Source organism: Exophiala viscosa (genome assembly GCF_022695815.1).
Source record: "Exophiala viscosa unplaced genomic scaffold EDD37scaffold_13, whole genome shotgun sequence".
NCBI lineage: Eukaryota > Fungi > Ascomycota > Eurotiomycetes > Chaetothyriales > Herpotrichiellaceae > Exophiala > Exophiala viscosa.
In genome coordinates this window covers 659,496-671,452 of record NW_026944365.1, presented here as the reverse complement: position 1 = coordinate 671,452, position 11,957 = coordinate 659,496, and the positions used below count along the sequence as shown (strand labels likewise).

At 49.1% G+C, this 11,957-nt stretch overlaps 6 protein-coding genes across 6 annotated transcripts; 5 read left to right on the top strand and 1 right to left on the bottom strand.

Moving 5' to 3' along the window:
- Positions 1-1,560: 1,560 nt before the first annotated feature.
- EDD37DRAFT_697961 (uncharacterized protein) lies at positions 1,561-2,183 on the top strand (the record flags this gene model as incomplete). The annotated part of the gene is made up of 1 exon (XM_062820167.1): positions 1,561-2,183. The coding sequence occupies exon 1, from the start codon at positions 1,869-1,871 to the stop codon at positions 2,181-2,183; it is 315 nt and encodes a 104-aa protein (XP_062666333.1). The 5' UTR covers positions 1,561-1,868.
- Positions 2,184-2,312: 129 nt separating this feature from the next.
- EDD37DRAFT_569809 (Glucosamine/galactosamine-6-phosphate isomerase) lies at positions 2,313-2,510 on the top strand (the record flags this gene model as incomplete). The annotated part of the gene is made up of 1 exon (XM_062814244.1): positions 2,313-2,510. A coding segment is annotated over one exon (198 nt), but the record flags the coding sequence as incomplete, so codon positions are not given.
- A 1,014-nt stretch (positions 2,511-3,524) lies between these two features.
- Positions 3,525-4,322, top strand: EDD37DRAFT_654038 (uncharacterized protein; the record flags this gene model as incomplete). Its single annotated transcript, XM_062818644.1, has 1 exon — positions 3,525-4,322. One exon carries the CDS (start codon positions 3,525-3,527, stop codon positions 4,320-4,322), a length of 798 nt encoding a protein of 265 aa, XP_062666331.1.
- An 873-nt stretch (positions 4,323-5,195) lies between these two features.
- Positions 5,196-7,237, top strand: EDD37DRAFT_654037 (fungal trichothecene efflux pump; the record flags this gene model as incomplete). The annotated part of the gene is made up of 5 exons (XM_062818643.1): positions 5,196-5,423; positions 5,477-5,640; positions 5,694-5,973; positions 6,026-7,026; positions 7,093-7,237. 5 exons carry the CDS (start codon positions 5,196-5,198, stop codon positions 7,235-7,237), a joined length of 1,818 nt encoding a protein of 605 aa, XP_062666330.1.
- Positions 7,238-7,657: 420 nt separating this feature from the next.
- EDD37DRAFT_688602 (uncharacterized protein) lies at positions 7,658-9,508 on the bottom strand (the record flags this gene model as incomplete). Its single annotated transcript, XM_062819962.1, has 7 exons — positions 7,658-7,861; positions 7,913-8,166; positions 8,239-8,418; positions 8,489-8,669; positions 8,887-8,972; positions 9,062-9,193; positions 9,490-9,508. 7 exons carry the CDS (start codon positions 9,506-9,508, stop codon positions 7,658-7,660), a joined length of 1,056 nt encoding a protein of 351 aa, XP_062666329.1.
- Positions 9,509-10,556: 1,048 nt separating this feature from the next.
- EDD37DRAFT_674672 (alpha/beta hydrolase fold-3 domain-containing protein) lies at positions 10,557-11,905 on the top strand (the record flags this gene model as incomplete). The annotated part of the gene is made up of 5 exons (XM_062819517.1): positions 10,557-10,887; positions 10,941-11,092; positions 11,146-11,223; positions 11,270-11,531; positions 11,579-11,905. 5 exons carry the CDS (start codon positions 10,557-10,559, stop codon positions 11,785-11,787), a joined length of 1,032 nt encoding a protein of 343 aa, XP_062666328.1. The 3' UTR covers positions 11,788-11,905.
- Between the last annotated feature and the right edge of the window lie 52 nt (positions 11,906-11,957).

Sequence of the window (11,957 nt, the reverse complement as noted above, 5' to 3'; positions counted from 1 at the left end):
ACCCTAACCCTAACCCTAACCCTAACCCTAACCCTAACCCTAACCCTAACCCTAACCCTAACCCTAACCCTAACCCTAACCCTAACCCTAACCCTTTAATTACGAATAACTTTTTAATTAATAAGAGAAGTTATAATAAAAATAATATAGTTAGAATCGTCGTAAGAAGCTCTTTCTAATGAGCTAATAAGTTAAAAGGATTTTCGCTATTCTTCGTCTAACCTTAATAGGTTTTCAACTACTAGACTATATTGTTCCTAAGCCCGAGCCTAGCCATTATATCGTAGTAGAAAAAAAGGGATTCGTATCTTAATAACAGGTCATCGTAAAGCTCTACCACCTGGAGCGATTTATATTATATTGCACTATCTTTTGCAAATCTAGAGGCTTAGGATCCGAGCTACAGGTGTCGTCTTTTTGACCTATCTTCCTGGGTTTCTCGTTACACTGCCGTATATCGTCCCTGCCATCGAGCCCGGACTAGGAGAAAAGTCGAGCAATAGAAGTAGGAGATATAGGGAAGGATGTACGACGTCGTTAGAGAAACAGGATATACCGGAGCGGGATATATCTCAAGGTACGAGTAGGAGGAATCCGTTCCTCCTGCCAGTATCGGGACCGATTCTGCCACTGTCTCTTCCAAGGATCAAAAACCACAAGAGAAAGCAACCCATCGTCCAATGGGATCTTTTGTCCGGGTGGACAGAGACTCCCTGCCGCAGTGCTCGAGCCTCGAAACGGCAGCCGGACAAAACATCCTAAATCCTGATTCCTCTCCACTTGGACTATGACTGCCGATCAGATCGATGCTCGAGTCTCGATTATATTATTGCCGGCAAGGAAATAATGCCATGAAAAACATCTAGATTCTGGAAAGATCCTCCTTCTTGTGAAAAAGAATCATATCCGACCAACAAATGAATGCAAAATCCGGAACGCCGGTTCTCTTGATCAACTATTACTGAGACTTACTCGCCGTCCGAACCGTGTGAGGACTTCTCCTAGATCAAGTCGCTAGACGCAACTATGCCTATGCTGGGTGAGAGAAGTTGGCCTATGTGGTTGTTAGACATGGGACTGTGTCTTCCCAGAAATATCCAGACATTGTCAAGTCGATGATACAAGTTGCTATGAACGCTTATTCATTTACTGATAGCGCAGTCAGCAGGACTTTGCAAATCGATCGATATCCTTGATTGCCCACCTGCATCATATGCACCATGACTATGTCACGACAGACAATTGGACGTGTCTGACGAAGAGTGTTGTCGGCAAATTGTTTACTGAAGTGTACGCGTCAGACTGTCTTCACACGACTAACATGACGTCGCCAGGCAATCAGTTCTCCAGCCCACGTGTCAGGATCTTCAATCAAAACCGTTTCCTCGTTTCTCGGATCATCATTATTGCCATGGATGTTCCGGGACGAAAGTCTAAGTTTCTAACACAAGACGAAGCAGGTATCTATTCTAGCTTTCTTTAATCTGCAGTTATCCTCAATTCTTTCCATCTCACTATACACCTATATCGATATTGAAAGGCACCAACGCCCCAGCTATCGTGCCCGCCAAGTTATTTTCCAATAGCTATTTTGACGTGCCTGATTTCATCGTCATCGATTGCCCGGCCCGAGAAAGATAGCGGCCCCGCCCTCAATCAATCTAATAATTACGAGTTACTTTCACAAATACGATTTCATCCGGGTCGCAGACCGCCAGCCTCTTTTTCACCTTTCTACCTCCTCCTTTGTAGATAGCAACTTCGAAACAGCTGCAAGCTTCCGTAATCGGCGCCACCTGATCCTCCCACCAACCTCAGCGCAAAAGTTCCGGAAAACAAGGGAAACACCAACAAGAAGCTGGGCGAACATGGGCAAACAATCTAATCTCTATAGTTTCCCTACGGTCGACGACGTCGCCGCGCACCTTCGGACCTATATCCTCTCCTATCAAAAGGCGGCTTTCCAATGTCACGACGCTTTCAAAGTCGCCGTCTCCGGAGGCAGTCTTCTGGCTACTCTCGCGAAAGCGCTGCTAGTCGCAGGCGCAAACGAAGACCCCTCGTCCTCACCGCAATTCTCTAAATGGGAAATCTTCTTCGCCGACGAGCGCGCGGTGCCCCTCGACCACGAAGATAGCGACTACGGCCTATTGAAGCAAGACCTACTAGACAAAATCCCCTAAGAGTAAGGTATATCGATAGTCTATTCTATTAACGTTAAATACCTAGATAACACACAAGAAATAGCCGACTAGTACCAAGAAGTGCTTATATCGAGTTTCGCCAGTAAGGACTCGATCAAGATACCTATTTTCGACCTAATTCTCCTGGGCTACGGTCCGGACGGATATATCTATAGTTTATTCCCGGGCCACGAACTGCTCCGCGAGTCGGACGCCTGGGTCGCCGCTATTGAAGATAGCCCTAAACCGCCCGCGCGACGTATTACCTTGACCCTGCCCGTCGTTACCCACGCATATTATATCGCCTTTGTCGCGACCGCCGCTTAAACCGCTCGCGCGACGTATTACCTTGACCCTGCCCGTCGTTACCCACGCATATTATATCGCCTTTGTCGCGACCGGCGGCGGCAAGAAAGATATCCTTAAGAAGATCCTCGAGGCTGACGACGAGGGCCGCAGCCTACCCTATAGTCTTGTCAATGAGGGCGGCGGCGAAAAAGTCAGTTGGTTTACTGATAGTGCCGCCGTCGAAGGCGTATCTTTCCCGCGGAGAGGCAGTCTATGATACCCATGGAGAGGAAAGGTTTAGAGAAAAATTTAGATCCGAAAGGGAATGAGCATCACACGGGCTTGATCATGGCTTTTGAGCAGTCATGATCCGCCGCGGGCACGCAACGCACGCACGCAGAAACCGAGAGCGCGATGAGTTCTCTTTGGGCTTATGGCTCTATGCACATTCGCTCTTAGCCAGGCGTCCAGGAAGACCGAAGCGGATGGGACTGGGAGTCACCGGACGGCCAGATTCATCATATGCGTTGTGCTCCATATCCATCCATCGCTCGCTCGCTCGCAGGATTTCTTTTCTAGATACACTTACGAGTTACATTGGACCAAGATGTATGCAGCAAGGTTGAGCCATTACTTGCCTTTCCGGCCATCCATGTATGACAAGATACCTCCCGTTTTCCGTTCAATATGACTGTGGCTGGAGGCGAGAATCTTGGATGAGGGCATCACATGTGAACAAATGATGAAGTCCCAGCTCCAAGGGTATCATACCATTCAAATACCTTAGTAAATCGCCGGCAAACTCTAGTCTCTAGTCTATACAAAATCCCATTCGTCGCTGCATTTTGGGATTCTTGGACAATCCCTCCTCATGTCAAACGCCACGCTAAATCGTCCCCAAAAAAGGTGGTATCATCGAAGCCAAAGATGCCACTTTACACATTTTAGAAGCCCATCCACAGCGTGACCATCAACGCTGCAACCCAGCCGTTGATCCATACTGGCACATGTCCCCTCGGCGCCGTAGCGTTCTTCTTGACACTGCCCACCGTGATGTCGGTGGGTGTAAACCCTGACCCGCATCCAACATTGACTTGCGCTGCACAGCCCAATGTGGATGATGCCCATCTCGCGCTTGGCGCCATGCCTTCGGGTGAATCCGATGTGAACGACGATGACCCTTCGATGAAGCCACTGATGGATTACTTGCCTCGCACTCTAGATTCCTCGAGACGTGTCCTGATCACGACGCGAAATAAGCATGTGGCCGATGGCCTCGGGCAGAGCGTGTCTCCCATCTCGGTGGGCCCTTTCTCGTTGGCCGAAGCGAGGTCGCTGCTATGGCAAAAGACCATCGAGGAGAAGGCCTGGCCTGCTGACGAGGTTGTGGACGAGCTCCTTACATCGTTCGCATACATACCGTTGGCGATCACGCAAGCGGCGGCCTTTATCAACCGAAACATGATGACGATTGCGGACTATCTGAGGGTGTTCCAGACCAGCGAGTCAGAACGGATGAGGCAGTTGAGTACTAAATTGCAAGATCCTCGGCGAGAGCGAGGGTTTCCTAGTTCCGTGTTCCGAACGTGGAGATTGTCCTTTGACCAGATGCGACAACGTGATACCGCCGCGGCTACACTCCTGGCATTCCTGGCTTTTCTGGACGGGCAGTCAATTCCGTTGGCGTTGATGGAATGGACGCAAGCTCTGGAAGCCGATTGGCGCCGAGCGCTCGGCATGGTGACGGGGTACTCCTGGTGGCCGCAGGGGCGGACGAGACGGTCTCGATCCATCCTCTTGTACAGGAGTCGGTGCGGTATTGGCTGGAGCAGCAACACGAGAAGGAGTTGAGCGTGGAGTACGCGATTGAGGTGTTGGCTACTAACTTTCCCAGTGGAGATTATAGCAATTGGCCCATATGCTCAATTTTACTTCCCCACGCGCAGTCGGTCCTTTTTCACCAGGGCAGAGGTTTTCTCAGCCGTGAGAGTCGATCTCAAGTATGCAATTGATGTGCCGATGGTTTAGGGCTTCATTGGCTGCACATCGTAAATCTCCAAGGTTTATTGGAGACGCTGGTAGCGACAATGTACAAGTTCTGCATGGCTAGATGCCACGTGCAAATACAAATACCCTCCTTGAAAATTCCCACAGTAGCAAACTTATTGCCCACCTTGACTCCTGTGGAGGTTTTCAGGTTAGAAAGCTTCCTAGCAGGAGGACAACTCCGCATAATCCGGGGGTCGATGGCCGTGGGGAAGACTAGGAGCCCACTTGGCCAGACCTAGCTGTGTCGGCGAAACCAAGGCGTCCAGCAACGCAACAACAAGAGACTTCAGCATGTAGCAAATCATCCCTGATTGATGAGGCCCACTTAGAGATGCTGACCTACAGGACGGAATGCAAACGTTATTTACAACCTATCGCAATCTGATTGATGGTGGGTATCTCAAGACTTTGCCATGAATGCTTCTTTGACTGTGTTAGTCTCTTCACCTCGGTGATCGAACGCCGTAACTGGGATTCCTTCGATTTCGGTGTTTGACCCCACAGCTTGACCCTCGGGAGCCAGCTTAAGCTTTTGTGGGGTCTGGGGTTTCCTTTCCATGATGATCGTAAATACTTTGGGACATCTTGTTGCCGTCTTTCTCGTCTTTTGCAGTTTACTCCTGGCGTCTTTCTTTTGCAGCCTTTTCTTGACCTTGCCCACCTCCGTTCGCAGTCATGGCCGACATCAGAGCCATGGACTTGGAGCACTCCATGAAACACACTGCAGTTGGCACGAAGCATTCTCACCATGAGAATGCCAACGAACTCGGCAATAACAACCTGCCCTCCTCAGCGGAAGACCTTGAAAAGCACCCATCTCATGGCGCAGGCTATGACATGTCGCACCTGCCTATGGAAGACGGCGAGTATATCGTGACGGCCAAAACATGGGCCGTTGTGGCGGTAGGCTCAAGCAAATACAGCATGCAGATCACCAGCTAATCATTAGAATCAAGACTCTGGCTTTTTCTTATGGCATTTCCTTCTGGCCGGTTCCTTTTTTCAGCACCATCGAGACACAAATAGCTACACAGTTTGGTTCACCAGGTGGAGGCACATGGATCACTTCTGTCTACACTTTAGCCGGCGCTATTTCATTCATGATTTGTGGTGCTAATAGGTAATCTTGTCTTGAGTGCTCTCTTCTGGCAGCCTGTTCATGACGTTCAATAGCGACCTGTTCGGCCGAAGATACTTCATTCTATGTGGCAACGTCCTTGTCTTTATTGGGGCTATTCTCGGCGCTACCTCGCACAGCTTGGGTCAGACTATTGCTGCACACACCTTGTTCGGTTTCGGAGGCAGCCAGTGCCAGTTGGCCGCCTTTGCACTACCTGAGCTGCTTCCAAACAAGTGGCGCCATTTTGCGGTGGTCATGGCAGATGGTCTAATCTTCTTTGACGTTATCGTTGGTCCTGTGGCCGCTCGGGTAGCTATCCGTCATGGCAGCGCAGTAAGTCTTACGCATGCTATATCCGTCAGGCAACTCAGCTGACTATCTGAAGTGGCGCTGGGGCTACTGGGGGACTGCAATCATTATAGCGATCTCCTTCGTTATTCTGTTGTTTGCTTACTTTCCACCTAAGCACCCACGTGGCATCCCGTGGGATCAAGCTCTGAAGCAGCTTGACTACGTCGGAATATTGTCCTTTACTGGAGCTACGACCCTTATTCTGGCTGGTATTGTCTTCGTCCAACTCCGGTCCTCGAGCGACCCATTGGTCATTGGCCTACTTGTGTCAGGCTTCGCTTTGCTGGTTTTCTTTGCTGCATGGGAAACTCTGGCTCCATTGAAAGAACCTCTGACGCCGCGTCGCCTTTTCACTCACAACAGAGGGCGTAGTCTGACAGCTCCATTCATTGTCGGATTTGTCGTGACCATGTTCTACTACGGCACCAACATCACATGGCCCACTATGGTAGCGGTATACTTTACCAAGACTACAACTCCGTTCCATATTACATTACTGCAGGCGACTATCCAAGGTTTGGGCATCTTCACCGGTGCAATGCTTCTTTCTTTTGGAGGTAGTCATATCAAACACTGGAAATGGCAGATGACCGTTCCTATCACTTTGATGACCTTCTTCGGTGGTATGCTAGGGTACATCAACCCAGAAAGAGAAAACCTCGGTATCGCATTCGCCTTTCTCTGCGCAATGTTCTACGGTTACGCGCAATACCTCTCTATTGCCTACATACAGTTTGGGGCTGATCAAAGAGAACTTGGTATTGCCGGCGGCCTGGCTGGTGTGGCGAGAGTGGCTGGAGGCGCTATTGCTGTCACTGTGTACGAGACAATCCTCATCAATGTTCAAAGCTCCTACGCTGCAAAGCATGTCCCGGCAGCTGCTGAAGCAGCAGGTGCTTCTGCCAAAGTCGCCGAGGCTATCCTAGCTGCACTGCCACTTGGTGCGGCAGCTCTTGCTAAAGTCCAGGGTGCAACTACAGCTATGATCGAAGCAGCAGCTGGCGCATACACCCAGAGTTACGTGTCCGGTCTCAAGTAAGTAAAGTTCTTGCTTTCGTCGGTCAGGTCTGAAGAGTGCCATGCTGACTCATATTTTTGCAGAACCGTCGCCCTTGCTTCGGTTGGATTTGGTGCTGTGGGCATAATTGCCACTTTGTTCTTGGAAGATATTGGGCCGAAAATGACGCCCAAGATTGAGATCTTCTTGGAGAACGATGTCCAGGCGGAAAAGAACAAGTTCCATTGAAGGACCAATGTGTTCATGGCATTTAGTACATTCAGACGAGCCGCCAATGTATGTTTAGGGTCGTCCAGCCAACATGCTAAATATCAAATATTGTTGCAGTCTAGTTTCTCGCTGGAATCAATCATTCTACTTCTCATAGTTTGGCTGATAACTTGAGGTACAAGCACTGGCGTTGCCTGGACGGACTCGTTTTGCGTAACAATAAGGTCAAAAAGAAAAAGATGTCTGCACCACTTGTACCCACTGTCCTTTGATTCGGATAACGAGCTGCCGTGTTGGGGAGGTACTTCACAAGGTTAGGCGTATACCTTTGCAGTAAAAAGGTCCGGAAAATATCAACAAGAAAGGTTGCTCGAACAATAAGATGGAAAACTGCAATGCTTTACATAACCAAATCTATTACGGCCAGGTCAAGGTCTGCTATTCAAGCTTGAACGCCTTGTAATGATCTTTTGACACCTCGTTACACCTCTTGCGGAAATCTGGCGAGGATCCCATGTACCGAGCCACGATTCGCTTATCCTTGCCTGCCACATTGCGGTTCACCCCACTCATCCAAGAGTCAGCCTTGTTACTGAGAAGATTCTTCCCAAGAGCATGGACATGATCAGTCCATTCTTGTACCTGCTATAGATTAGCGAAAAGTTGGTGCTAGACTTATGTGTTGAGACGTACGGCCTCATCTCTCGCCTCAATGGAAGTGATATCGTGATCTCGACAATATTCGATGCACTCCGCTACCCATCCAACAGCATATTCAATGCTGCGAGGGATATTGCCATAGGCTTGATGGGGACCAATCGACATGAACATATTGGGGAAGTGCTCGATCGTAGGGCCGAGGTACGTCCTTGGACCGTCTCTCCATTCGTCTACTAGGCTGTGGTTGTTGATGCCTCGAAAGTCGATTGCATCGAATGCTCCCGTTACTGTTTTTCCACAGATCCAGTCAACAAATCTATCTCTCAGAATCTGAAACACGAAACTATCGAGTCACTTACCGGCATCGAAACCTGTCGCATATATGAGTATGTCAAATTCGAAGTCCTCGTCAGTTGTTTTGAGCCCATTCTGCGTGACTCGCTCGATCGGTGTCTCATGCAGATCAATGAGGCGTACATTGGGCTGGTTATAAGCCTCATAGTAGGATGTTTCCATTGGAACTCGCCTTGTTCCAAACTCTGTGTGCAAGTAAGCCCATGCACAGGAATATATCTCGAACATGAGCTGCCTGATCTGAGAAGGACATACCGTGGTTCTTCGGGACAAGTTTATCAGCTGTCCAAGGATCGTGAACTCGCTCTTTGATCTTTTTCGCGACAAATGCAGTGATAAGGTCGTTAGCCTTCTCATCGACAGATATCTCTTTGTAATTGCACAGCCACATGGGGAAGCCTGGTTTTGCGTATAGTTCTTCCCAGAAAGCTTCTCGCTGCTCAGGAGTGAAATCCCAAATTGAGTCGGAGTGATTGGCATCATGCAGGAAACACGCATGCGTTTAATTCAATCTCTCCAGCATCTCAGGGTAGCGCTTTCGTATCGAATTCATCTCATCCTCGTCGATCTTAGAATTGAGCAGTGGAATTGCCTATAGCTACGTTAGTCTTAACAAGCAGGACCTACAGTCACGACTCTTGTTGATCACCTACCCAGTTCGCAGTTCTTTGAAACACTGTTAGACTTTTAGCCGTCTTGGCTATCACAGGTATAGCTTGTATGGCTGTCGCTCCAGTGCCTATAAAGTCGTAACATCAGCCTACTATTCAAGTTAGACCGATAGGTCGGTCGGCACACAAAGCGACCTTTATCACTCCATAGACTTACCGATTATACCTACTCTCTTGCCTTCAAAAGTAACGTCTTCCTGAGGCCACCGAGATGTGTGATATGCCGTTCCCTTGAAGTCTTGCACACCTGGAATGTTCGGTAAGGTAGGATTGCGTGAAAGTCCTATACCTGTGATGAGAAAACGTTTGCGACAACGGTTTGCGACAACGGTTTGCGACAACGGTTTGCGACAACGGTTTGCGACAACGGTTTGCGACAACGGTTTGCAAATGCTTTTCGTCGAGAGAACGGAAATCGCAAAAAGCCAGCGGATCACGAGTGACCTTCTTGATAATCGGTTGCCAGACGTTAACAACAGCCCAACGCTTCTTAATGGCTCGATCTGCCTCTTCTTCTGGAAGGTTGAGGTACAGGATTTGCTCAGCGCCACGGTAAGATTGATCGCAGTGAGCAAACCTCTACACAAGCAAACTGGTCAGTCATGTTTTTCTTTTTTTTTCTGGCGGCTCAAAGGGATGGAGACTCACAGCTGGATTTACGAGTGTAACATATTCGTCATCCGCCTTTCCCTCAGCAGCTTGCACTGATGCCACGATCGCCTCCAGTTCTGACCGAAAGTCAGTAACAAGCAAAGAGCTCCTAAAACCAACTTACACTTTCTTGACCAGGTCGATAATTTCAGGATAGTACGTCTTTTTGACTTGTTCCTCATCCGAAAATTCCTTCTCCGTCGGCACAAAGTCAACTAGCTAAAATGCAGCCTTATCGACCGTAAAGTCTGAGCGGCGCAGTAGGGGGCCTGGCCCGTTTGTCCGGTTCGGAGTGCACATTATTACTTAACTTATACTTTGACGCCCCATTAGACGTTTGACCGAGTTGGCAGGGAATCTGCAAGCTGGCTATGGAAAATCAAGCGTTGCTGATGGAGATCTCTCCCCATGCACATGCTAGTGAAGGATGATCCGAAAGCATGACTTTCCAGTGTCATTCCAGCAAATACAATGGCTCCCCCGGTTTTCGAAAGCCGGTCGAGGCGGATCCACGTTTCGGCCATCGTTCGCCGGAAAGTGGCTCTGCAATATAACCTAGGTACATGGTACGCTCCACGTCATCAAAGGTGAGTTGCGCAGGAAGTCTAGGTCCCGCGATTTTCGACGCAGCGTTGAATTTGTTTGATATTTCGCTACCAGAGAGCACAGCAGAGTAGGAGGTGTGGTGTCCTTGCAGATGTCGGCCGAGGTCCCGCGCTCCTGGAAACTGTTCAAACGTAGGTGGGCAAAATATCAAGCCGATCTCTCAAGAAATACGCCCACGATACTCTCAGCTACCCACGCGCTCCTCCTTGCCTTTTGGTTCTCGAAATTCATGTCTGGTAAGGCAACAAGGGCTGAGGAAAATCTAGGGTACCGCGGTCTGTAACGTAGTCCGAGTTACAACATAAACCATTATCTCGACCTGCCATATCAGACAAGTCCGTCAAACTACTTGAGTCTACTGTTGTACTTGGTACCACTCTCTGCAACAAATCAATATGGTCCAGCTCGAGCCAAGTTCTTCAACTACAGCTGAGCCAAAACCAAAATATGGTCATCTATCCGAAGTAGCACCTGAATTTGAGCCACTCAGGCAGGCTATCGATGAAAGATTCGCCGTTCTGTGGTCCTTGCCCCTAGACGATCTCAAGACTGCATATAGGACGGCACCTATAGCATTACCGGAAGGGGTGCCTGAGGTAGGAAGGGATTATCAAGTTTCAAACCAACAGATACCTATGAGAGATGGCGCAAAGATCGAGTTACGTGTTTACAAACCCATGAAAGTCATCGGGAACGCATTGTTGGTGTTGAAAGCACATGGCGGGGGTACTACTATTCTGCTTCCACTATGGCCACTCTGCTGATATGTCTGATTGCAGGCTGGGTTGTTGGAAGTCACCAAGTCGAAGAAGTCGAGAATCGTATGCTGGCGGCGTATAGTGGTGCTGTCGTTGCTAGTGTCGACTATCGAATGGCTCCGGAGTATAAATTCCCTTATGCTGTCAACGATTGCTTCGACGCCTTGAGATGGGTAGGTCCTTCTCAGCCACTTTGTCACGTAATGAAAGTTCTAACGAGTCACAGTGTAAATCCAAAGCTTCTGAATTAGGTATCAACCCAGATGCAATTATTGTTGCAGGAGGGAGTGCAGGCGGCAATATCGTAAGGCGCATTCCGCGTTTTGAGAAGGAAGATTAACGACACACAGGCAGCTGCATTAGCACTTATGGCACGCGACGAAGAGGAATCTGGCATCATCGGACAGGTCCTGAATATCCCAGTGACATGTCATCCGGACCTTTTTCCCCGAGATCTATACGAATACGGAAGCTATGAGCAAAACAAGGATGCGAGTATCGTCGATGCGCCGAAAATGAATTGGTTTTGGGATCAATATATGCCGAAGATTGAAGCAAACGTGTACGCACACCCACTGTTGGCAGAAAACCACGCCGGTTTACCACCTGCCCGTAAGTCATACATCGAACGCATGGTCCCAGGCACTGATCCAAGATAGTTGTACAAGTTGCCGGCCTCGATCCACTTCGTGATGAAGGCTTGGCCTACGCACAAGCCCTCGAGCAAGCTGGAGTGCCAGTCACTCTGAAGGTGTACTCCGGTCTGCCACATGGCTTTTACCTGTTACCACATTTGGAGCAGAGCCGAAAGTATTGGCAGAGTACGGTCGACTTTGTGACAAGCCTCAGTGCATCGGGCAAGCTATAGATAATCTACGGAGATCTGTTATGTATACGACGCATTGGTCGTGGCGATTACAGGCCGTGACAAAGTGCCGGCAGATCGAACTCCGGGGAATGAGTTCCGGTGGACTTCTTGTCCCCAGCATTTGTCCTGCATGGTAATTTAGTGGCTGCAGATTCTTGTCCGATAAACTT